Genomic DNA, 26664 nt, shown 5'->3' with positions numbered 1-26664 from the left:
TTTAATTAATGATCTCTTTATTCTCTTACTTTAACATAAGTAAGTTCGTGTTCCAGCACATCGAATGTGTACATAAATGAACTAAATAGTTACAACATTGAAATCACTATATTTGTTACACCTGACAATAGTTATGTCAGAACAAGGTATATTATAGAAATGTTTAGTATAATATCTGCATTAGAGTGCAGATAGGTTCGTGATACTGATCTCTTAAATTATAGACAGCCAAGAATCACATGATACAACAGGGTTATGGATATTTTGAAATTATATATTATTAATCCTCTCTTTCTTTTATATACACAAATGTGTCACATTTTAAATGCAACTTGTGAGATATTTTATACTTGAAGTAAATCCCAATATCTGATATAGGACGGTGCCAATCAAAAAACTAGTACATACAGACATACAATTTGTGCAGCGGTAACCCAAAGAATATACACAACATAAAACTTACAACAGCGATCACAGAAATGCATAAACAATAAAATAGAATTTCATAAATAACGAAACGGGAAATAAATAAAAATATGATCATTTTGTACGGTGCGAAACGGAATAGGCATCAACTATTTACATGCAGTCATCGATTACATGTATACAAATGCTTATTGTCATCAGGGAAACATTACATTACACTTTACATATGGGCTCAAAGCTTGTCACTTTGAAGTTGGACCAAGTTAACTCTGCACTAGCATAGATTTTTTTTATGGTAGCAAACGAGCAGACGAGCCGCCTGATGGGAAGCAGTCATCGCCGCCCAGGAACATAAGCAACATCAGGGGAGCCACTTATGCGTTGTCGACTTTTGATAACCCTAAATACTTGCTTCTTGAAGAATCCCTTGTTATAGCGCAAAGGGAGCTCACCTCTGACCTCAGAAGGTGGTAATTGTCATTATAAGTGTGCATTTTTTTTAAAAAAGACGTTTCTAATGATCGATCATTCTCCAAGTCAGTGTAAAGTTAACTTAGACGTACTGCATTCCCTATATTTTCAACATGTATTGGGATCGTCATGTCTGCTGGTTCCGCGACTAGCATAAGACGTAAGCGCCACCGAGCCACAGTATATACATAACTCTAAAAGTCCATTACTCTAAAGGTCGTCCTCATTGGCGCTCGGGCCGTTTACTGCTCTCCTCGGGTTTGGTTGCCTTGGTAACGATGTCTTCGCTCTTGGGGATGGCCGGCTCGTCGCTGAACTTTTCCACTGCTTTCTTCATCTCCCGCTTCTTTTGCGCTTCTCGGATTAAGTCGAATAGACCCTGGAATTGAGAAAAAACAATTGAAATGGGATCCCTTTAAAGAACCTATACTTATTATTATTATAGATCCTTGTTTATAAACGGCTATAAACTTTCTAATTTAGTAAGTGTTATCGCTTTTAAATTCCTTTCAGATTATTTATCGCAAACTATGCCTATGAAACAAGCACAATTTGTGTATAAATTTAATACAACACTCTATCGCTTTCCCTCAAGTGTATATAATGTAATTATGTACATACATATAGGACAAAGTCAATGACCGCAGAGATGTATACAATTCGAGTTTAGTGAATCGTAATAAAAACTGTAAACACTGAATCATGAAGCCATAATAACAGTGGCCAAAAGTAGTAAACAAATAAGAAATGGAATTTCCCAGATCGAGACATATTCTCCGTTAAAATTACCGTGACACACTCATTTGAATAGACAAAAGTGTGTTACCATTACCACATATTTGTCTATTTTGGCTATCATGGCTTTAATGGCTGTTTAATTGTCGATGTAAAATTATAAAATACAATACATTTAATAGGATGCAATTTATTCTAAACTCAGAATCATGATGCTCATGGTTTATATATCTCTTGTATCGTGATAGTTAACCCTTCGAGTTCCATGCAGCGACATCATTATGATTTCAGTGTTACAGAAGATAAGTTTCTGAGGTTCAAATGCTTGGGACTCGAAGGGTTAAATCGGGAGTTTAGTGACGCATTTTCACACACATTTAACAAGAAAAATTTGTATGAAAACCAGACGACACGTATTTTCATTTTTGCAATTCATCGTAGTTTTGACTTGAAGTCAAAATAGCCCAAAAGCTGTTCGTTTTGGTAAAATGGTACTTTTTAACCCCCGACGCAAAAACGACGGGGTGTTAAAAGTTTGACGTGTCTGTGAGTCTGTCTGTGTGTGTCTGTCTGTGGCATCATAGTTCCCGAACGGATGAACCGATTTAGATTTCATTTTTTTAGTCTGAAAGCTGAGTTAGTCGGGAGTGTTCTTAGCCATGTTTCATGAAAATCGGCCCACTATGTCGCGGTCGGGGATTTTTTCAAAATTTTAATTTTGTGGTTAGGTTATCTCTTAAAAGAACCGTTCAACAATCGCGCATGTCCGGAAAAGTTTCCACGACATGTTCCTTATCGGCGGGCATTAGTCCAGTGGAGCAATAGCCCGGCCGGCTCATGGACGCGCGCCAAGTTCACTGCCACCGCGCGTCACGTGTCAACGTCGCCGCGTATTGAGGGACGAGTATACAATACATACTTCTGTATTGTTGATGTAAATTCAAAACAGAACATGCCAATCGAAACTTAAAATGTATGGAAATAGTCATGTGACTTTTCATCCTATAGATCATATCCTTACCCTTGCTGCATCTGCTTCTCTACTCTAACTAATTACATACATACATATAATCACGCCTGTATCCCATAAAGGGGTAGCCAGAGCACATGAACTACTAAGTTTCAGTGCCACTCTAACTAATTTCTAATAGATTTTCTCGTATCGGATCCACATTCAGGGCAGACAAACATGGTCGCGTGATAAATGATAAAACGTCAAGCCGTCCTATTCGCACTTACACTTAATAAATGCTTTTAGCGCACTGTCACTTTTGAGCCATAAAGCTATGTCAATGTGGCGCCATCTATGTGTGGTGTAGTGTATGCGCGGTCTTAGGCGGTCGCATTTTAATGTATGGGATGGTATGATCTTATATTTAATCTATGATTTTGCGCCTTCTTCTCTGTAGCTGTTAAGTGCTTTCGGTATCTTACGCTTTACTCCTAGAACCTTCTTGACCATCTGCTTTTTGACTGGATCGCATGAAAACTCTCCTTGCTGACTGACTTTCCAAATCTTTAGTATTTTGCACCTTCTCGGCTACAGCCTTGTCCAGTGCCTTTTGTATCTTGCTCTCTACTTCTAGAATCTCCTTGTGCAGCAGTATTATAACTTGTGACGATAAATGCCTAACTCACCTTGCTGGCTTCCAAAGCTTCAGTGTTTTGCGCTTTCTCCGCTGCGGCCTTGTCCAGTGCCTTCTGTATCTTGCTCTCTACTTCTAGAATCTCCTCTTTGTCCAGAAGTTCGATTAGCTCCTGCATCTGCTTCTCTGACAGGTTCACGTTCTCGTTGCCAATGATTTCAACCATCTGGAATGTTCGAGATTGTGTTTATAGTCATACCAAGACAAGTTGGCAGCGATTTTAATGTCGCAGACACAGAGTGTCTATAATAGAAAGCCTGGCAAAAAAGAGTAGAAATTAATAGAGGCGCCACCGTCACCGTCTTTGTAAACCGTTTTGTAAGGTCCGGCCGAAAATCTCGGCCGCGTATAAATCGTATTTTAAAGTCTCGGCCGGCCGAGACTATTGGTCGAGACTTCATACAATTTATTCGCGGCCGAGATTCTCGGTCGGACCTTACCGTTTTGTAGGCAACTATTGAGTCACTTTTGTATAAGAACAGTAGGCGTTACTCTTTTTTGCCATCAGGCAATATAAGTAATCGACATAAATCAAGTTTGGTTCAATGTTTAAAATAACACTTGCACAGTATGCCATCATAATCCCTAAAATATCATAATTTTGTTAATAATACAATTTGGCAAAGGGATAAATTCCAGTTTGTTTTACCACAAATACAATATGGGGAAAGAGGCAAAAAGGAAATAGGAAAATATTTCCTTTTAATATATATTTAACTATTTTAATAACTTATGTATTTCTATTAAATACAAATTTACTTATATAAAATTAAACAAGATTAAGCTGTGATATTTCAAGAAAAAATAGCACTTCTTCATCAGTTTTATATTACTTACAAATATATTATATTGCATCATATGAATGATATCATAACTGCTACTTGAATTTCATATTTATATTTACAATTTCAATGCCAACAAAATAAATTACAAAAATAAAATAGACGCGAACTAAAATAATGTTCAATTTCGACCAATTCTATTTCTAACACCTCGTCATTTTTTCTACAAGTGTATTTAACGAGGTCATTATCATTTTAAAATAACTAATTTAGACAGACCACGTGCAGAGTTTGCACTGAAAACGTGTTTTTGTGTTTACGTCATATATTTCATCGTCTCCCGACATACCTACAAAACATCGATGAGGTTATTTTGTCTGTGTATCTATGACTCAGGAACAAAAATCTGTGTTCATCACACAAATAAATGCCCTTACTGGGATCATTGGCTTAGCAGGCAGGGTCACTCACTACCAACTAGACCAGGTCATTCGTCATAAAATTTAGTAGTCTGGCGCATAACAAGCTTTTTAGGGTTCCGTAGTCAACTAGGAACCCTTATAGTTTCGCCATGTCTGTCTGTCGTCCGGCCGTCCGTCCGTCCGTCCGTCCTTCCGGATAATCGTCAGTAACGTCCGTCCGCACTCAGTAAAAGCACTAGAAAATTGGTACCAATGTGTATATCAATCATGCCAACAAAGTCCAAAAATAAAAAATGGAAAAAAATGTTTTATTAGGGTACCCCCCCTACATGTAAAGTGGGGGCTGATATATTTTTTCATTCCAACCCCAACGTGTGATATATTGTTGGATAGGTATTTAAAAATGAATAAGGGTTTACTAAGATCGTTTTGTGATAATATTAATATTTTCGGAAATAATCGCTCCCAACGGAAAAAAAGTGCGTCCCCCCCCCCTCTAACTTTTGAACCATATGTTTAAAAAATATGAAAAAAATCACAAAAGTAGAACTTTATAAAAACTTTCTAGGAAAATTGTTTTGAACTTGATAGGTTCAGTAGTATTTGAGAAAAATACGGAAAACTACGGAACCATACACTGAGCGTGGCCCGACACGCTCTTGGCCGGTTTTTTTACCTAAAGGGCTGAATTAGACGGCATGCGAACTCCTATACGATTTTAGATACATTACAATCTGTTCTGGTTACAAACAACTCAGCGCACCAATCAAATACGCAATGTAATGAATCTCGTATACGAGTTCTCGCATCGTCTAAATGGGCCCTAACAATCATGTATCCTTTAGTACCATTCTGTGAGTCTAGTGAAAAAGGGTATAACTCAAATTGACTCGGTGAAAAAGGTCACAAGTCCGTGGTGGGACTTGTGACCTTTTTCACCGAGTCAATTTGAGTTATACCCTTTTTCACTAGACCCACAGCATTATTTTGATGAATACAGTACTCACCTTCAGAACATCATCAACCTTCAACTGCCCGTCGAAGTCATCATCCAACCTGCCAAGTACATCCTGGATGAGCTTCAGTTTGGCCTCATCCGGCACCTTCTGTAGGCTCTTAATGGAATGCATCAGTTCATCAATATGGATCAGCTGTTCCTTGGCCTTCTGCGGCTCGGCCTTGGTCTGTTCTAGAGTTTTCTGGAGCACTTTCTCTTTGCTCTCTAGTTCGACTAGAACGGAGTCCAGTTTGCTGATCATGTTGTTAACTGCTTTGTATAGTCTGGAAAAAGGAAAAGGTATTTGTGATTAAAATCGACTTATTATTTGATTTTAGTGTCTCAAATATGTTAGTTATTAACGTTGATTATTTTCCTTTTTTTATACCTACAGTCCTACATTGATACGGTATTCGACCAAGCAGGCAAGCATGGTCGCGCGATAAATGATAAAACATCAGGGGCCAATTTCTCGAAGCTACAAGTTACAAGTGGTTGTCAAAGTCTAATATGACAAGTTGGGAAGAGACTTCCGCTTGTAACTTTGAACTTTCAGTTTTGAAAATGGGCCCACTATCTGTAAGTGCGATAAGGTCGGCCCGATGTTTTATCGTTTATCGCGCGACCATGCTAACGGTTTAAACAGATGTCAAAATTGTGTTGCAAATTATAATTAATCTTATACTTTATAATATGTACATATTAAAAACTTAAAACACTACCTATTATTTCAATAAATTAAATTATACCTAAATAAATTAAAATCCTATAACATGCGTAAAAGTAAAAATCTAAATTGTACATTCACAAAAAAAATATATATTAACTTATTATGTGAATAGTATAGCTGACATCATGAATAGCCTTCCGTAAGTCACATTGAGATGGTTACGTAATCAATAGCCATAATAAGAATATTTTTAACGTCTCAACATTTGCAGTAAGATTATCTGTCGATTGCAAGGTCACCGATTCGCAACAGATAAAACTATCATGCCAATATCAGGGGGGCCTACCGCGCACTACGTTCGACTTGTTGCCCTCCTGTCATATTTATGTACGAATTTACAAGTGCGACGTCGATTCGGTCGTTCGCGATAGGCCTTCCTGTTGGCTGTTCACGAATTATCAACGTTTACCTAGACGTACACGTGCTAAGGTTATCTATGGTGATGATGACCTTTATTTTTTGCGATAGTGATGACAAAGAAGTGTATATAGATCGTGTTTTTTTGCAAAATGTATAATAATTATGCTCGGTAGCAGTTTTTTTTTCTATGGAACCCACTGTCCTAATTTTGGATTATTTAAAAAAAACCGGCCAAGTGCGAGTTGGACTCGCCCACCGAGGGTTCCGTACAAACTTTCAATGGTTAAAATAATCATACTACTTATACTCATATTCATTTATTCATATTTGTAACGCCATTTTACACGTCAAGATTTGATTAAAAAAAATAATATTTATACAGCAATAATACTTAGAGAATAAATAGACAGAAGATTGAAATTACAAAAAGTTAGGCAATATTCACATAAAAAATGCACAAAAATATTTTTCTAATTAGGTAATAAAAAAATTGTCATTAGTGTAGAACGGGTGCTCGACCAGCCAATTTTTTAAGCGATAGGTACTTAAAGTTCGACACACTAGGCGCTTCAACCACATATTGCGGCAATTTATTATAGACGGCAGGATCCATCACATGTGTTAATTTGACCGTAAATTGGATTTCGCCAATTTACGGTCGATACCTACTAACTTTCCGGCATTTCGAATGTTGTACTTGGAACACATGTTATTAGTTTTGTCACAGAATATATTATGTATAATAGTACAAGTACGGAAGGCTCCTTTGATGTTCACAAAATGACGCCATTCTAAATTCTTACCTACATTAACAAACGGACCGCACGCGAGCAGCCAACATTGAATTTTTCCCCTGACTAGCTCGGAAACACGTGTTTTGTCCTTCAATACCAGCGGGTAAAAACGCATTTTAACCACTAGTGAGTGGGTAAAGTAATTCGACCTTGAATAAATTCAAATGAACTGCTTTAAAATTGATAAAAGTAGGTGAATCTAGTAATAAAGATCATTTACCACCTGTAGAACTACTGGAAGCAGTGATAAACGCATTTCTTGCGTTGTAGTTTCCTCGCTACAGTGAGGGGAAAAGTTTTGTGTTACACTCGGGTGCAAATGTATTTTACTTCTCGTGTGTTAAAAAACTCGCAAGTTCAGGATTCTATAAATAACTCGCAAGTTCATGATTCTTCAAATAACTATTATACAAATAACTATTATTGCGCCGCGCGAAGGTCGTCGCCAATGAATGGGCCGCGAACTCGCGGCCGCTGACATGTACTTGTAGCGCGGCGATAGAATCGCGGAGTGAGCCGCCCCTGGTTTTGTATGCTGCCAAGTTCTCTCTTACATAAATGGCTACCTGCATGATAACTATTGCAGGCAGTGTAATGAGTGTAAAGCTAGGAACATACTACGCGGACGTCCGTCGTAAATCGACCGCGACCGCGACCGAACAGTGTGCACGGAACAAAACATCCAGCGAGCCAGATTTCGAACGGACGTCCATGCGCTCAAGGCCACGTCCACGTCCGTTGACCGATAGTTTGCACGGTTAAGTGTATATTCATTGTCCAGATCCCCGTCCGCGGTCGATTTACGACGGACGTCCGCGTAGTGTGTTCCTAGCTTAAGGATTCTTATTTTTTAAAGAGTTCTTTGGCCGGAGTGTCTACTGTCTACAGGTACCTGAGCAACGATCCTGACAGCTCGTTTCTGAAAACGAAAGACCCTCTCCCATTCAGGACAACATCCCCAGACCAGACCTCCGCAACGTACTGTATTAATTAATGAATGGACAGTGGCGAAATAGCATGTCCGGGCTACTTCTGGAGCCACAGACTTTGCAACTCGACCTAAGGCAAAGCACGCACTGCCCCGACTACCACACGGTTTATCTACTTGCTGGTCCCAGTTTAAGCCCTGATCAATCTTTAAACCTAGGAAAGTAGTCGTGGATGCCTGTTCAAGTATTTTCCCATTAATTATGAACTATCAACGGCGTGGTCATGCGACCCGAAAGATTAAAATGCACAAAGTGTAATTAAAATGTTGGCAGCCTGTGTCGCAATTGGAGGACCTACGGAAGTAATTAGGACAATAGATCCTTCCTCCTTCCTCCTTCCTTCCTCCTCCTTCCTTCGGTCCTTTGAGTCGTCGGCACCCAGGCCCCTTCTAAGTACAGGTTTGTACAAGTTTCTAATGAGTCGACTCGGCAACGCACATGTGCCACTCCTTGAGTGGCAGGCGTCCATATGTAACAGTGACCGCTTTCCATCAGGCGGACCGTATGCATGTTTGCCACCTACGTGGTACAAAAAAAAATCTCGACGAATTCACCTTAAACATTAAAAACTAAATCAAAATCGATTGATTCGTTCGGGAGCTATGATGCCAGACAGACATGTCAAGCGTCAAACCTATTATTATTATAACACTCCGTCGTTTTTGCGTTGGTGGTTAAAAACAAGAAACCTCCTTCAAAACTATAATAAAACACAACTTTCTATGAAAATCGGTAAAGTGCGAGTCGGATTTCGACATTTCCATACAAAAAGGTCATGAGCGCCTGACGACATGTGATAGCAACGTACACTAGATTTGTACTTTAATGATTTTGCGTATATTTTGGAAACTATAAGAGATAGAGCAAATAGACTTCAGATTTTGGTTGTCGGTGGCACAATTTTTTTGTTTTCGTATATATACACCATTTTTTGGACCTATTAGGGCAATATTATGGTCAGTGCAGTTCTAAACAGTCTTAAGCGCCTCTTTTTTAGTAGGAACTTAAGTCATTTTGGCAAATGATTAAAATTTTTAACAATTTCTAAACAGAAATGAATTTCTTTCTACCTGTCCATGGCGCTCACAAAATTTCAAAACATTTAGTAAGTACTTGCAGCGGCAGTGAGTAAAAATCTCAATTTGAGTTTTTTTTCTCTTAAGTCCGACTTACGCTTGACTGTAGATTTCTAATAGGTTTTCCTGTAATCTACAGGTAGAGGGCTATCTCGTGTATTTTTTTGAAAATTTTACGCTAAGTAGTTTCGGAGATAAGGGGGGGAATGGTAATTTTTCTTAAATAACTTCTAAATTACCAAAATAAAAACTATAAAAAAAATATATTTGAAATGCTTATAAAATGCTCTTTCATTTGATATGTATCACAATATAGTTCTAATAACTTTGATTTTTAATTTTCAATTTTACCCCCCAAAAGTGCCCCTTATGATTAAATTTCGTTTAATTTCATTTGATTATATTGCATGTCCGTCTTTGGGCCACAGGTTTACATACGTGTGCCAAATTTCAAGTAAATCGGTCCAGTAGTTTCGGAGAAATCGGCTGTGACAGAGGGACAGACAGACACGCGAGTGATCCTATAAGGGTTCCGTTTTTCCTCTTTGAGGTACGGAACCCTAAAAACATCAATCAACGTCCCCTTTCTATCAGAATACGGTGTAATAGTTACCTCTACATCGGTACAACTGACGAGGAAATATTTTTCCTGCGAGTTTCCTCGGTTGAAGGACCTGCCTCGACCGAGGCACAGCAAGGCATTCCTGGACGTTTGCCGCGCGATTAAATTGCCCCGCGTCATGCCTCGCTGTGTGGCCTAAGAGCGTTTTCACATAATCCGATCCGATATCGGATGTAGGACCGATATCCCATATTATAGACGCCATCTATCCGTCTTTGACATCCTTCCTACATCCGATATCGGGGCGAATAATGTGAAAATGCACTCATTATCCTCCTTGTGTTATCCCGGCATTTGCCTCGGCTCATGGGAGCCTGGGGTCCGCTTTGAGAACTAATCCCAAGATTTGGCGTACGCACTAGATTTTACGAAAGCGACTGCCATCTGACCTTCCAACCCGAAGGGTAAACTAGACCTTATTGGAATTAGTCCGGTCTCCTCACGATGTTTTCCTTCACCGAAAAGCGACTGGCAAATATGAAATGACATGACAATGTGAAAACGCACTAATTATTATAAAACATACCTTCTAGCACCCTTGGAGACCTTGATGTCTGCCTGCTTGGTCTTGACAATCTCCTGCATCTCCTTCACATCTTCGCTGTACTCGGAGAGCTCTGACTTGAGTTCTTGGATGCTCTCCTTTTCGAGGAGCAGGGATTTCTTTTGTTCAGCTGGAATTTTACATGTATTTTGATATTTTATGCTTCGAGACATACAGAACAATTGTACAGGAGTATTCCATGAAAGGCTTTATTGCTGTCCTGTACAAAGGCGAATTTTATATTGGCTGGTGTAGGAGGATCTTATTCGAAAGTGCAAAATTGAAAATATTGAAAAAAAAATCGCCTGCTTTATCATCGAAAAAAAAAAACGCGACAGACGAATTATACCTAACCGTTTGTATCGGACAGTCCATGGAATGTTCCTTCAGTGGTTCAGTAATGGTCAGAGAAAAGATCCCTCTGCTTATTTGAACTATACAAAGCTGCGAAAAATCTAGTGCGAAAAGGGTTTCCTTCGTATTTTTCCGGAAACGTTCGTATTTGTCATGCTAATGCAGTCAATGTCAGTACATCTTGTACTGAGACTGACTGAAATAGCTGACACGTTCGTACGTACCCGTAACAATACGAAGGCAAATCTTTTCGCACTACATATGTAAGCGGATAGTATTGTTGAAAGCTGGGGCAAAACTTAGGCAGCGTTCCCACTTAAGCGTCGCGTGTCTCGGGGCGCGCAACGGACGTCTCCGCCACGCCGCCTGAATGTAATTCAAAAAACGTCTCCTCAGCACATTTTGTATAGGAAGGACGTAAGATGTACTGAGGAGACGTTTTTTGAATTACATTCGGCGGCGTGGCGGAAACGTCCGTTGCGCGCCCCGAGACACGCGACGCTTAAGTGGGAACGCTGCCTTATACATCAAATACAAAAACATGATAAAAATGTAAGACTAAAATTTAGCAAAATATTTTTTAGCATTTCCTATTATTTGACATGTATTATTAGACATTGCGTGATATTGTTATCCTGTTGCTGATATAATATCTAGTGGATATCCGTAGACAAGGATTAGTGATAAACAGTAAACACAAATAAAAATATACAGAGATAACATTTTATCTTAGTATCTTTTGTTTCTAGAAGAAATTACGGTAAGATTGAAAACAATTGGTTGTAAATCAAAATGCCAATAAAGGGGCATATTAGTAAAAAACTATTACTGTTATTGACTGATATGAATAATATTATGAGTCTTTAAACTATTTTAAAGTATTGGCAAGACAATCCCGTCAAATATCAACCATAATATCAAGGGGGACTATTCCATTTGCAATGAACCTCACTGAAGTATTGTCCCAGAGCTGTAAGAACCTCTTTTTGACACATGACAGCGTCCACAAAACGTAAACTCGCGCAACCTAATGAAATTTTAAATAAAATCCTGTAATAATATTTAAAAAAATCAAGTACTTAAAAACAATATTTCGCTTACTTTAAACATAATCTAACACATGTTACATTTTTGCGGAGCTTCGTTAGTGAGTATTTTACGATATTAATTTATCACGCAGGATTTACTTATTATGTCATTTATCATTCATCGTTTTTTTTTTATTTTTAAACTAGTGAACCATATGTTTAAAAAATATGTGGCAGTCTGTCATTTCGATTCAAATGACATTTCAGTAAGTTGATAGAAATCGTATATTTGTTTAAGCGCCTCCTTGTACATAGGGCCTAATCGATTCAACCAATTCGTAAATAATCGCTAGATTTGGCAAACGATACGTCTTAGCCCGATCGCAACATACTTCAAAACAAATGTGTCAAAAATGTGAACTTACAGATCCGGGACAATAGGTACCTAATATAATAGTTATTTGTTATACAAGGGGGCAAAGTTGTATTTTAACGCCGAGTGTAGAATAAAAAACGAGCAAGTGAAAGGATTCTATAGTTGAACCACGAGCGAAGCGAGTGGTTCGAGAATAGAATCCTGATCTTGCGAGTTTTTTAACACACGAGAAGTAAAATACATTTGCACCCGAGTGTAACACAAAACTTTTCCCCTCACTATAGCGAGGAAACTACAACGCAAAAAATGCGTTTATCACTGCTTCCAGTAGTTCCACAGGTGGTAAATCATCTTTATTACTAGAATCACCTACTTTTATCAATTTTAAAGCAGTTAATTTGACTTTATTCAAGGTCAAATTACTTTACCCACTAGTGGATAAAATGCGGAAAATTATATTATAATGCATGAAATTAGAAAACTAATGGATAATTCTGATAAGCCCGATAATAATATAGTTACAGAGAAGTTTACTTTATCAGCTGATATGAACTACTTTCAGACTGACACACATTATGTATGTGGGAATGTATCTGACCTTCAGTAATATATTATACAGCATGAATAATGTAACACAAACATAGTTCATGACAAATCACCGCCATTATGATTTAACTGTCAGAGAATTATTATGGACCTATAAAAGATGACATTAAGACTGATATTGGAATAGTTTGGAGGAAAGAAATGTGTAACTAATCTTTTTTGATATGTAAATCAATTAGGTTGAGATAATAATATTATAACTTTAATACTTTACTTTAATACTTTATTGCAACCATGTGAACCATGGTAATAATTATAGGTGTTACAGTTAATAAATTGTTTCACATGGGCCCTGTTGGGGCAAAGCAAGGGTGTATGTACACATTAGTAATGCTTCAAAAGTTTCAAAACATTATAATAATTTAAACATTTAGTACTCTTAGTCATTTGAAAAGTAATAAGGTATTATAAAAATAATATGTCAAAAATCACGCTTAATGCTTGCTGTATTTTTTTTATAATTTTCATTATTATTTTCAAATACGATGACGCAAACATATGAAAAAAAAAAAACTTAAAAAGACTGCCTACATCACAGGATTCACAGGTATAGGAAGGAAGGAAATCGGATATGCCGGGCAATTTGTATTGAATACAGCTGTCGCAAATTCTTGAAATCACGCACACACACACACACACTTGTAAATGGACGCTCCTACTAGGCTATTGCGCAATACATCCACATCATTTCCGTGTTTGTGTTACGGTGCTGTTACGCGGGCAACACAATTGCCAGCGATTCACATACCATTGCCGCGTTTGTCCAATACGCACCAACTAACTATGGAGCAAACGCGGCAATGGTATGTCAATTGCTGGCAATTGTGTTGCCCGTGTAACAGCGCCGTAATACATGCAAATGACCAGCGAGTCGTGTCATCAGCATCACGAACGCACACAATGACCACTGTATGCTCAATGAGCTAACAACTGCGACACACGTCCGCTCTCTAGCCTCGTAAGGCCCAATGTACATTACAATGTACTTAGTTGTTGCAAACGACTTTGAATCTTACACGAACCAAATAAAGTAGAACTTCCCTTGTTACATTGCTCTTTGACACAAACGAAATTACGAGACTAGTATTTTATGCTGAGACCTACATCTTATCAAGTAATATTTATTCAATCTGTTTTTGCGGGCAAAATTTGAACATATTATCAAAATTCATGAAAATAAGCTTCATAACCAAAATAGTGATGTGATTACTTTCTATTGTAAGAAGGAAAATTCTTAAAATAATAATCAGTCATAGTTTGATTCTTAGTATCTTTTTGGCAAGCGTAAGTAAATTATTGCTACATACTACGAATTCGTAGCGGTCTTGAACTTCCCGTAATGGCGAAATGCCAACAAAGATCATTTTCTATAGGCATGATGCTCTTACAAATATTTTGTTCTTAGTGTACTTTTCCAAAATGGCCGCGTTGTTATTATACAATTAATTATCGAATTTAGCACATCAAGTTATTGTTTTCTGTAGTATTTGACTTAAGAAATCAATATTTATAGCTTGCGGGCATTAAAAGTGCGTGATGACTGCGTATTTTTAATTAAAGATGTGTGTATGATTTTTTTTAATTATGGACTCCGAAAACGGTGTTGGCCAATGGAGTGACGTCACATAATTCAGATCAACTATGGAAATTAGAGGTAGTAATCTGATCTCCATAGAAGCAACCTCTATTGTATTAAAATTCATAGTCGTTGACGGGTGTGACAATTTGTGAAATATTTTTTTCTAAATATACTGACGTCATGTCATAGATATTCTATAGATTAATATGGCTGATGTTGTTTTTGCCTGATCACGTAAAAGTAAACTTTAAATAATTTTTTTGCGGGTTTTTAAGTCGTAATAAAATATGGTACTATTTTTTTTCGTTTAATTAGACAGTAATTAATAATATAAGACATACTTTGAAAAAGGGTCAAGTAGCCTATTTTAAGTATTTGTTGGATGTAATGTAAATATGCAATACTTGTTTTCAATAAAAATTATGTTTATGTTTATTTATGTTTACTTAAAGTTAAAAGACCAGAGGCAGCCAGCAGACATAATATGGCCGTAGCGTCTGTCATCACCATGAAAACGCAAAGTGAACAATGACGTGAAATCTAGGAGGAAATCTATCAAGAGGCACAAATTTGAGTAGAAGTAGAACAGCCTCTAAACAAGTTGAACATATGTCTGAGGTTGCTGAAGTGTCTATCCAGCCTATCTCACTATCCAGAGAGTCCAAAAAACTACCTAGGGAAAACGTCCCACTTTGTTGAATGCTATAGCATACATATATACAATTTTGTAAAAAACTGAATTTATGGTTGAAAGAACAGTGCTTTTATTCGGTTAAGGAATTCTTAAAAGAAACTAACTGTAAGATTTAATAACTATGCCCAATAAAATTATTGACATCACAATCGAATGAATATAATGTAAAAAAATTCTATAGGACACTTATAAATTTAAAGTAGGTACATATAACACTTTATAACACTTTAAGTTCTCGCGCTTTGTACACATATTAAAAAAAAAAAAAAAGGAAAAAATAATGTTAATTAATCGCGTTCGACCTGTGTGTGACTTTAAATATGTGTAGTAGGTACATATTCATCAAATGCATGATTGTAAATATTTATAGAATAGATGCATGTTAGAATATAAGTAATTAATGTAAAATTTGCACGCCACGAGTCGGCAGAATTGTGCTGGGCCTAATAATTTTATATACACAAAATCTGTAATAGCTGTACCATGATTCTAGCAAATAAAGAATACATACATACATATAAAGCCACTTTGTCAATTTATTCATATAAAGATACAAGTAAAGCTCGCCTTAACGGTAACAGACAAAGTGGGACGTTTTACTAAACACACTCACAACTATGCAACTAAGAAAAATATACCAAACTCACCTAATTTTTCTAAAGCATCCTCGATGACCTCAATATCCTTGCCAGACAGACCCTCTTCTGACGGTTTAGGACTGTCCACATTCAACACTGTCGCCGTATCCTTGGCAGCAACTTCCTGTTCAATATCAAGCACGGGAGCTTTGTCTTTGAGTTCTTCCTTCTCTCTCTTCTTGGCTTCCAGTAGTTGTTTCTCTTTCTCCGCTTCAAGCATTTCTGCCTGTTCTTCTTTGATTTTCTGTTCTTCAAGCCTGATGACATCCACTTTAGCCTGAAATCAGGAAGTGAGACATTACTAAACTATTTATTTTATACCACATCGGTGGCAAACAGGTATACGGTCCGCCTGCCTAGATGTAGATGTAGTGTGATGGAATGCTGTGTCATTCAGCCCAACCTAGTTGCACGTAACCATGCAACTCAAGGAGTGTCACATGCGCGTTGCCGACCCATTAGAAACTTGTACACTCCTTGGTAATGTGATTTTGATCTTGTCACTTGTAATATTTTATAAGTGGCAAAGAATTAATTAAAGCTGCTACTCTGACTTTGGGACTTAATCATTTTTTGTGCAATAAAGACATGAATATTGAAAATTTTCCTATGCACAATTGTTGTTGTTGTTATTGTTAACTATAACACAATTTAAAAAAAAGAAGCGAAGGCTTTCTGGTTTTCTCATAAAAAAAAAAATTCTGCATAAATTACCTTAAAGTCAACTTTGCCTTCCTTCTCTCCAATAGCAGCCTTAGTTTGTGTGACAACTGTGTCGGGCAACGCAGAAATGGTCGCCTTCAACTTATACGTCGTCGGCACATGTTCTGGCACCATCAGGGCTCTGGACAACAGCAAGAGTGATTGAGGAACTTTCTCATTCAAAGACAAATCTAACCAATTTCTTAATTCCTTTCTAAGGCGTTCTTCTGAGACACCATAAGCTCTCATACCGCGCGCTCGGCACGCCTGTTGCAACTCACTAAAGTTTAAGCTGTCCACACCTTCTTTAGCTATCATCTTGTCATCAGCAGCCAAAGACCGCAACTTCATCCGTAGATTAAACCGTAACATAGCACTCAGACCAATTGAAGTCACTCCTAACACTTTGCAGAGTGCTATCAGATGTGGCCTCTGCAGCGAATCTAATGTAATTTCATCTTCAAATAGCTTAGAGAATTTCATTATTTCCTCACTAGTGGCCACATCATCAGAGGTCCTGATTTTCGTAAAGAAGCTCTGAAATTCTTTGGCGAGTGTTGAGTGCCTATTACTTGCTTGAGGGGCCATCTGATCAAGAGTCTCTTGGAAAAACTTTGCCATTTCCAACTTAACTTTCAAGTGCTGTTTTAACTTCGCTTCTTTCTGATCCTTGCTTTCAAATGTGGATGGCAACATGTCAGGGAACACTTTTATGAATACTGGCAGCAAGAATTCTAGAAACGGCACAATAACAAACACTATGAAGGGTACCATTCTGAACAAGTCTCCAATAGTGGTGATGAGCAGCTTGTGTTCTCGTCTAGTTAATGACTGCCCTCTAAGAAGCTTAAAACATAAACCTGTTGAGATCCTGATTTCAATGAAGAGAAGTTTGAAACCGTATGCATAATGCCTGATCTCGGCCATGATACGTTCCCCTAAACTTTTCTTCGGTACTTCCTTCACTGGAAGCTTCTCTTTTTCAGCAATACCTTTCTTTATGTTTTCAACTGCTGCTTCGACTTTTGAAGAAGGTTTAAGCGGTTCTTTGTCATAGTAATAGGAGCTTGTGGCTATTCCTCTGAAGTAAGGTGGAGTGTACAAAACTTTAGCATTTAATGGCCGCTGTGTAAAGCCAAAATGAGGCTCACCTGGCTGGATAGCATATGACAGGGTCCTTGCATGTCTCACGTGTGAAAAATATTGATACTCTTTGATTTCCCATTTCAAAGCTAAAATACAAGCATGAAACAGTATATGGCACAAGATTATCACAAATTACATAAGGTTATTATATGTGAGTAATTAACCCTAAAATATACACAAAAACTTCAACGAAAGCAGTAAATAGGAAACACAATTGTTGCAAGCATACATTGTTTATGCAACTAGCAAGAAATATATGAAACTCGTTCTAACAACAAACCAGTTTTGTCTAGACCAAGCAGTAAGTAAACAATTAGTTAACAACTCTATCATTTGCATGATCGTTCACAACACATTTGCCACTTAGAAATTGTGATATCAGGATAAAGATTATTTTAATGGAAACTCCGAATCAATCAATTGGAATACTTCACCCGAATGAAGAGGTTATAGAAGGTCTTTTAGATTTTTCGAATTTCGAGAACTGATTCAATACTTACTTGATCTTTTTAGGCACCGGCACGGATTCAAAATTAATCTGTTCATGTTTATGTTTCGAGAGGATAATAGTATCGTTTATATGAATGAAAATCTAATAAAAACAAAATCAACCTTTAGACACCATGACAATCGAGAGGAAAATGCACAGATAATGCTAATAACACAAGTAATGCGTACAACGCACGATATCGCTTTACCAATCGCAATTCTTGAAATTTTCCAAGAGGTCAAGGTCAACAATCGCAAAGATCATGATATAATTTAAACCTCGTATTTATTCAAGATTTTCACTTTCATCTCAGTTTTCAAAGCTTTATTTTGCGTTATCAATGTAGAACGCATACTGAAATACGTCTCATTTAGGCTTCGCTGATCTCAAGCACGCCAGCTATCTCTTTCCTCAATATGCAAAATGAAAGTGACAAGTGACGCCATGTCGTATTTAAAGGTCTATGGTCGTATTATTTATTGTGAATGTTGGCGAACACGTATTTTTATCTCGTTGCGGTAGCACATTGGAGTAGAGTAGTCTGGTTGGCAGTACTTTTTACTGACAGTGACAGTAGGACAGTAGTGACAAAACGTAGTGATTTCTCTTTGGTGACACTGACAGTGACAGTTGCTCGACATTGCTGACTGACAATGACATGTGTATTAGGACAGAAATTTCGTATGGCAAGATTTTCATTTTATTCGAATTTAATTAGAATCTTATAAATGCTGAGCTTTAGGCACTCTTTTACTCTCAGTATCAACGGTTTAGTCAAGTATTTCATTCGACCGATGTCTGCCCACAGTAGCAGTAAGTGTCCCTCAATTTATTACAGAGGTTATGATCGTTTATTTACATAGTAACTCGTGATTCTTTTCTATAAAAAATATGAAAAAATCTTGCTTTTTTTATCTACCGAGTCTTGGCAGTTCAATGATGTATATAGTAAGTGATAATATCCATAAATATAGAAGTCTTTTTTGTTACAGAAACTCAACTAAACCACGATACTTCACCACACGTTAAAGCCAAAGACGCGGCAAAACGAATAGTATGGGTAGACCTGGAGATGACCGGGCTCAACATCGAGAAGGATTATATCATGGAGATAGGTTGCCTAGTGACCGACGCTCAGCTGAATGTGGTGGCAACGGGACCCAATATTGTTATTCATCAGCCCGACCATGTCTTGAAGAGCATGGATCAGTGGTGTATCAATCAACATGGTGAGGTATAGACGTAAACTTAATTTATTAGGGTTATGATTATTTGCTTACCAATTCTCTAAGAAAACTCTGCTTGGCATGTGTTTTTCTTCATTTCTTCCCTATCTTTTGTCACTGAAATAGTATGTTTACTTTTGCACATTACTTGTACACATCCAGAATTGCAATTTATAAAAATTTGCCAAGATGATTGGATTTATCCATGTTTGATTTTTATTTATTTATTTAAACTTTATTGCACAAATAAAACAAAAATGTACAAATGGCGGACTTAATGCCTAATGGCATTCTCTACCAGTCAACCATCGGGCCAAACAGAGACATGTAAAAATGGTGCAAGGAGAAGGAAAAATGACAATGGTAGAATTTTTAGTGACTCATTCTTCTTTTTCTTCTTTGTTAGGGGCTAAGTAAGGCTTCTGAGTGCCTTATGTGTCACTGCAACCATTTCTGATCTATTGTGATCGCCACCTACTACAACTCTCGATTAAGTCCTACTTATTAATTCACAGTAAAATTCTACTTGTATGACTTTAATGCTTCCGCATAAGGCATTTTTCTCTCAACAATTATGTATATGAATTAACTTTTAAACCATGTTTGTAACTGACCAAAACATTTACAGAGTGGCCTGACTGAGTCCTGTCACAAATCCAATATATCAATCGAAGAGGCAGAAAAGCAGATACTACAATTCGTCAGCTCCCATGTACCTGAGAAGAAATGCCCGCTGGCAGGCAACAGTGTTTACATGGACCGTCTGTTTATACGCAAATACATGCCGCAGCTCAATGAGTATTTACATTACAGAGTAATTGATGTCAGTACGATTAAAGAACTGGCTAAGCGCTGGTACCAGAAGGACTTTTCTAATATTCCACAGAAGAAGTTTTCACATCGCGCTGTGGACGATATTTTAGAGAGTATTGAAGAGTTGAAGTATTATAAAGAACATATATTTAAATCGTAAATGTGTTGAGCATTTTAGCTAATTTTTTTCATGTTTAGCATAATTTTGACATATGGATTTTTTCGTGTATATCATGAATGTTTGATTATAATTTATTAGGATAATAATTTCTTTTTATTACACTTACACTGGACGTAGTTACGCAATAACGTTCCAATCCATCTGAAATTGTCATTGAAATGAAAGACTTTTGTTTTTCATACAAGGTCTAAAACTTAATGACAATTTCATGTGGACTGGAACGTTATTGCGTAACTACGTCCACTTCATAGTACGGTTCTCGTAGGTCTTATGGTATACTATCAAATCATACGTAAACTTAGGTATTGGGTATTTCAATACATGCAGATATACCAAACAAGATAATTACTCGCAGGGTATTTGTTTAGTAGGTACTACTAACTAACCTACTATTTAACCTATACTCACTTAGTTTATACTTCAGTTGCTGATTAATTAATCGCACAAGACATATCTTTCTACGTATTTAGTTAACAATTAAACTTGCGGAGTGACTGACGCGTATAACGTTAATTACCAACAGTCGGAGACATTTGTCTATAGGTAAGTAGGTCTACGTCTACGTCACTCTTCACTGTACCACATAGTTGAATTACAATTAGGTTTAGGTACTGAACCTTATTCCGAAGGCATAAGGTTCATATTGAGGACTACTAATTGGTTATAAGATTTTTATAGATGTATCTGAGCTATCGGAGCACGCAATAATATCTGAACGGGCCATTTTTTCAAAGTTGTCTCCCCTGCCACTTTTTAATTTTGAAATGTTCAAAATGGTTTCCACTCAGAATCTCGAACTCAGAAAAAAAGTGTCTCGAGGCTCACCGTTACATGGCATACATTTTGTATGGCGGTAACGGAATGGAAGGTTTGAAAAATGTATGGAAATCTTGGGACTTTTTTTTTCTCCCATCAGGATCGAAAGACCTCGCGATTCTGAGTAGGATGAATCGCGTAAAAAATACCCATGTTACAAAAAAGTGGGGTGGACAACTTTGAAAAAAAAAAAATTGGGCCGAACACGCCTTATTGCCTTGACACTTGATACGGCGTGTTCAGATATCTGTGAGCACCTTGACCGATCCGATATATCTGTTAGCGACTGTAGAGAGAAGTCATGACGTCATGCTTCATTAACGTTTTTGTAGTTTATTATTGGTTTTTCTGCTGGCTTTCAGAACTTTCGTGTAGGAATGATATTTCGTACCTAGTTATTACCTATAGATAGTTAACCCTTAAATGCATAGTGATGTATATACTCGTATGCATCATGCATTTTTGACTTTATTGACAGCATGTCAAAATTCAAATTTGAATGAATATTTGTCAAGGTCATGCATTTAAGGGTTAAGGAAGGGAAATTAGCGAACTACTTATGTAGACGGTCCGCGCTAAGTTTTCATGCCAAGCTACGTTACGTCCATACTTATGAAACGAAAGACCTCCTTAGCTTAAATATTTGATCTCCGTAATTACGAAATATACCTATTCTTAGGTAACCAACGTTAACCCGTAAATGCCAAGATTGTGGAAAGCATGGTCAGACAACATTAGCACCTTGTTCTTTCTACGTATTAAGGCTGCTTTCAAAAAAAACGTCAAAAGAATGTAAAATTGATAGTTTTAGTCGGTGAAATACTACACTTTCCGTTATCCAATAGATGTATTTAATTCAAATTTCAGTTAGAGCATCTTATTATCTTGATTTTTATAAGACTGGAGTTTGAAAACCAAGTCACTAAATTAATTATGATTTTTTTTCTCAAGCACGTTTAGAAAAACTCACGTATAGAGCTGAATTAGTCGATCTTATTTGTAAAATTGGGACAATTTTGATTACTGAAACAGGTAAATTTATAATTCGTATACCCTTTATTACAAACTTCTCAGACTACATTTTTATTATAAGGTTTTAAAAAAGAGTAAACGAGGCTAAGACGAAATCAATTTTTTTCAGAAATTACCTAAAATTAAGTGACAATTTCTTTGAAAATACACATCACATCGAAATAATTTTTGTATTTAAGGAATCTGCAACGTTTACTTAAATTGCTGTTATTCCTTAGTGATTATAAATTGCTATTATTTATTTTTGGCAATTTTTTAAAAACGAGCCTTCACCGGTACAATTATTACCACTTTTGGACTTTTTCTCATATTTTGTTAGACCAAGTAGAAAAAGTCCTATAATGTGATATATATTTATAAACAACTCGCAAAGCCCTTTAATTTGATACCACACACGGTATGATCAAGCGCTCGGTTGCGATTTCAATGTTTTTCACACGAAAGCCCTCTTAAAGTATGTAGTCACACGAAACCTATAGATACTATTCACATTTCACATTCGAGTTAGCTTACCGCTCTTCATCTCTGGTCATTGGTAGATTTGCATAACTTATCACATTTCACCATACAACTTTTTTTTTAATATTGGGGACACCTAAACAGATCAACTTAGCCTCAAACTAAGCAAAGCCTGTAGTATGGGTGCTAAGCGACAATATACATACTTAAATAGATAAATACATATAATTAACACATAGAAAACATCCATGACAGGAACAAGTATCCGTCTCATCACACAAATAAATGCCCTTACCTTATTCGTATATTACCTACTTATTCGAACCCAGGACCGCGTCTTAGCAGGCAGGGTCACTACTGAACTGACTGAGCCAGACCGGTCGTCAAAGACCGGAAGAAAGGTCGGTTTGAAGTGTTCGAAAGTTTTTCATAGTGTGAAGCCCGCATTCGTAACAAACATTTTTCATTGTTGATTATTTTTCCCCTCACTAGCTCGGAAACACGTGTTTTGTCCTTTAATACCAGCGGGTAAAAACGCATTTTATCCACTAGTGGGTAAAGTAATTTGACCTTGAATAAAGTCAAATTAACTGCTTTAAAGTTGATAAAAGTAGGTGAATCTAGTAATAAAGATGATTTACCACCTGTGGAAGTACTGGAAGCAGTGATAAATGCATTTTTTGCGTTGTAGTTTCCTCGCTATAGTGAGGGGAAAAGTTTTGTGTTACACTCGGGTGCAAATGTATTTTACTTCTCGTGTGTTAAAAAATTCGCAAGTTCAGGATTCTATTCTCGAACCACTCGCTTCGCTCGTGGTTCAACTATAGAATCCTTTCACTTGCTCGTATTTCAATTCCACACTCGGCATTAAAATACAACTTTGCCCCCTTGTATAACAAATAACTATTATTGGTAAAGCCGGCCATTATATTCACATGTCACAGGCAGGACCCATGATAAAACGGCCGGGGTAAGGCTTAGTGAAAACAAAAGATCCATACCCTTTTTCAGCGGGACATTTTTTTACACGAACTTTCGCTTTAGTTGTATGCAATTTGCACCGACGCGATCCAGTGTGAAGTGCTCCTAATTAGATAACAAAAGGCAAACAGAATTAAGCCCTTTTGTTGTTTCAATTACTATCGGGCCGTCGTATTTGAAATCAACTAGATATGTTTAACACATTTGTATGAACAAGCGGCCACGCAACTTCGTCATCATCTACTCGATGGCACCCCGTAGGTATAATAAAAGTACTTAAAGAGCAAAGGACGATAATCCTTTTAAATTTTACTTCTCTTTAATGAAATTGTCTCTGGAATTTTCTTTGGGAAAATATTGGAATCAAAAAGTATATTTTCCAAGAAAGGAAATAAATAACTGTTCCGGCGCGGGAGAAGTCACTCTTTTATCCTTTTAAGGAAAATTTGCGCGATTTAATGTCAGAGTCAAATGATTTCCATTGCTTATGGTCTTAATTTTTGTAGGTACGTGTAAGGTATGTTAAGGAGGTAATGTTGATTTTAATTTTTCATTACACCAACTGCTACCTAAAGGCTCTCTTGATTCTTCTAAAACGATGAAAAGTTGACTTTTTATGTAATACTTATACAATACATTAAATCGGTGATAGATGTTCGGGCTTGGCGTCATTAAGAGCTGACGAGCAATGAACAATAAACCTACGCAGTTAGCACCCCGCCTGTCTTTCGAGGCCTATTATTGTGTTATTAATATGGCACTAAATTCATAAAGAGTATTAACCTGTCGCAGACATAAGGTGCTTCACATCGTAATTAAGACGAAGAGGTTACACCCCAGTGGTTTTTTCATGTCCCTTGTTTTCCTCTCTGAAATTTCACTCTTATCAAAAATATTTTATCGCGTATCGTTGCAGGCGTCCATAATGTTACAGGAACTGCTTATCATCGGGCAGGTCGTTTGCCACCGACGCAGTATAAAAAATCAAGAGTCGCAAAATTAGGATTGCCTATAGAGGCACCATGGGCAGTCTTTATTTTTTGAGGTCCTGGCGTCTGGCGTCCTTTCCTAACTAGACATTTTTACTAGGGTTACTATCAGCGAGAATAGAGGTACCTCTAATCTCCATAGTTACTATGCTTGATGTCGGTCAAATGTCAATAGTTGTTTAGGTCCGAGTTTGATTAGCTAAGTAAGCCAAATGTTTAATTATTGCCAAAAATAAGATACCTTTCGGTGAAAATAAAAATGCATAAAACATTCCAGCAAATAAATCGATAAACAAATGAGCATACACTTCCGCAACTTAATGCACGGAAAGAACGGAATCGCACGGAAAGAACGGAATCGCATTACCTTAGCTACGAGTCCTTGTATAGATTACTCATATGAGAGAAAGCGATGACCTTGGCCGAGCAATTTGGAAAGTACGCTGGTTCGATTCCAGCCTCAGGCACCAGAGGACCCTCGACTCGAAAGTACCCTGTGGTAATTCCGATAACTTAGGTATATTTATATGGAACGGAGCCGAGGTGATCCTTTAGAGCGTATACCGCTAAAATATAAAGTTCATACCTATTGGGGCGATAGAAGCTGAAAATAAAAGTAATTAGGTCTTACTTAAATTATGCAGTTTTCAGAATGTTTATTAGCTTATCAAGTCTCGATGTTTTTTTGAGACAGCGTACAATTTGTCATAATTGTATTGTAATGTGAATTAATTAATCGTTTGTACTGTATGCCTACCATCTCCATCTCCTTCAATTGCTCGAAGGTTAACTGGAAGAGATCCCTTAAAGGTGTAAGTTCGCCTTTGTACTAGTGATAATTAAGCTCTTTTTCTTGTGTGTTGTATTCTAGTACAATAAACTGTTTTACTACTACTGCTAAGTACTACTAATTGGTCAAATGAAGTACATATCAGCAGATACTAGTTATTTATTTATTTATTTAATCATTATTGTACACAAAGAAAGAAAAACTACAAAAGGCGGACTTAATGCCATACAGCATTCTCTACCTTTAGGCAAAGCAGAGATATTGTGGGCGGGGATATTACTAAAACTTTACATAGTTACCTACATAAGAAGTTACATAATAAATATACATAAACCTAAATATATATATTAATAATAAACCGGATAACATGACAACCACCATCGAAGTCATAATCGCCCATAAATTCCTTCAGCAGTTCCATGTGCTCTGCCTTACCCTTTTGGGAATACAAGCGTGAGTTTATATAATGTAAATGTATGTAAAGAAGACCCAGATCTGAGATCTGGTCTGGTTGAATCTAGTATTTGAGGTGGCGACCTTTGGTAATAGGTCATTAATTCATTATAAATACTTGGTGACCTTTGTGGTCCTTATCTAAATATATTGCTTTTATATTTACCCCGCAGGCTGGAAGGGTTGGTTTCAGGCTAGGCTAAAAGTGGAGTCCTTTATACTTAGGCACGTTTAGCTAAATGTAGGTAAATGCTTTGACATTTATAGTGATCAAAGCCAAATAAGTAAGACTCAGTGCCTCTCCCTTGGTAGCGTTGAATCTTAAAGAAAGTTTAATTGGTACCCCAGGAAATACTCGAAGCAGAGATCGAGTTTTTGCTTCCGAGCACCATGTGGATCTCACTCACCCAGTTGGATCAAGTAGTTGGAAATCACCATTTCCCAGCTCAGGCCCCGTAGCCGTAGAAACGCCGCAGAAAGGTAGTCTGGCTCTGTCGCGCCAATACGCAAGAGCGATATAGATAGCTACGAAAGAGATATTATCGTGAGCGTTTGTCCATTCGGCTACGCACACAGCTGGCAGAGCCAATGCCGCAAACGCTATCGCTTCAACAAGTGTCACCTATCTACCCTCAATACACGAATTTGCGACGCCATGGAGCAATTTTCTACCAGCCCTGCACACAATTTGCCCACGGATGGCTCGGATTCTCCACT

At 37.3% G+C, this 26664-nt stretch overlaps 2 protein-coding genes across 2 annotated transcripts; one reads left to right on the top strand and one right to left on the bottom strand.

Moving 5' to 3' along the window:
- LOC125229562 (mitochondrial proton/calcium exchanger protein) lies at nt 1–18398 on the bottom strand. The gene is made up of 7 exons (XM_048134436.1): nt 18218–18398; nt 16584–17803; nt 15879–16146; nt 10577–10724; nt 5490–5763; nt 3271–3444; nt 1–1276 (listed from the first exon to the last, which is right to left on the bottom strand). The coding sequence occupies exons 1-7, from the start codon at nt 18261–18263 to the stop codon at nt 1121–1123; spliced, it is 2286 nt and encodes a 761-aa protein (XP_047990393.1). The 5' UTR covers nt 18264–18398; the 3' UTR covers nt 1–1120.
- Nucleotides 18399–18835: 437 nt separating this feature from the next.
- Nucleotides 18836–20510, top strand: LOC125229568 (probable oligoribonuclease). Its single transcript, XM_048134446.1, has 3 exons — nt 18836–19020; nt 19200–19441; nt 20062–20510. Exons 1-3 carry the CDS (start codon nt 18936–18938, stop codon nt 20404–20406), a joined length of 672 nt encoding a protein of 223 aa, XP_047990403.1. The 5' UTR covers nt 18836–18935; the 3' UTR covers nt 20407–20510.
- Nucleotides 20511–26664: the final 6154 nt, after the last annotated feature.

This window comes from Leguminivora glycinivorella, chromosome 9 (assembly GCF_023078275.1).
Source record: "Leguminivora glycinivorella isolate SPB_JAAS2020 chromosome 9, LegGlyc_1.1, whole genome shotgun sequence".
Classification (NCBI taxonomy): Eukaryota; Metazoa; Arthropoda; class Insecta; order Lepidoptera; family Tortricidae; genus Leguminivora; species Leguminivora glycinivorella.
Note: the sequence above shows the minus strand (reverse complement) of the source record. Positions and strands in the feature narration are given on the sequence as shown.

What these genes read in the sequence shown, in the direction of transcription:
- LOC125229562 (XM_048134436.1), bottom strand. Translation starts at nt 18,263, where the DNA reads ATGAACAGATTAATTTTGAATCCGTGCCGGTGCCTAAAAAGATCAA. An exon ending in AAGGCAAAGTTGACTTTAAG is followed by an intron (nt 16,147 to 16,583) that starts GTAATTTATGCA and finishes TCCTGATTTCAG; the next exon opens with GCTAAAGTGGATGTCATCAG. An exon ending in AAGCTTTGGAAGCCAGCAAG is followed by an intron (nt 1,277 to 3,270) that starts GTGAGTTAGGCA and finishes TCTCAATTCCAG; the next exon opens with GGTCTATTCGACTTAATCCG.
- LOC125229568 (XM_048134446.1), top strand. Translation starts at nt 18,936, where the DNA reads ATGCTGAGCTTTAGGCACTCTTTTACTCTCAGTATCAACGGTTTAGTC. An exon ending in GATGTCTGCCCACAGTAGCA is followed by an intron (nt 19,021 to 19,199) that starts GTAAGTGTCCCT and finishes TTTTTGTTACAG; the next exon opens with AAACTCAACTAAACCACGAT. An exon ending in GTATCAATCAACATGGTGAG is followed by an intron (nt 19,442 to 20,061) that starts GTATAGACGTAA and finishes AAACATTTACAG; the next exon opens with AGTGGCCTGACTGAGTCCTG.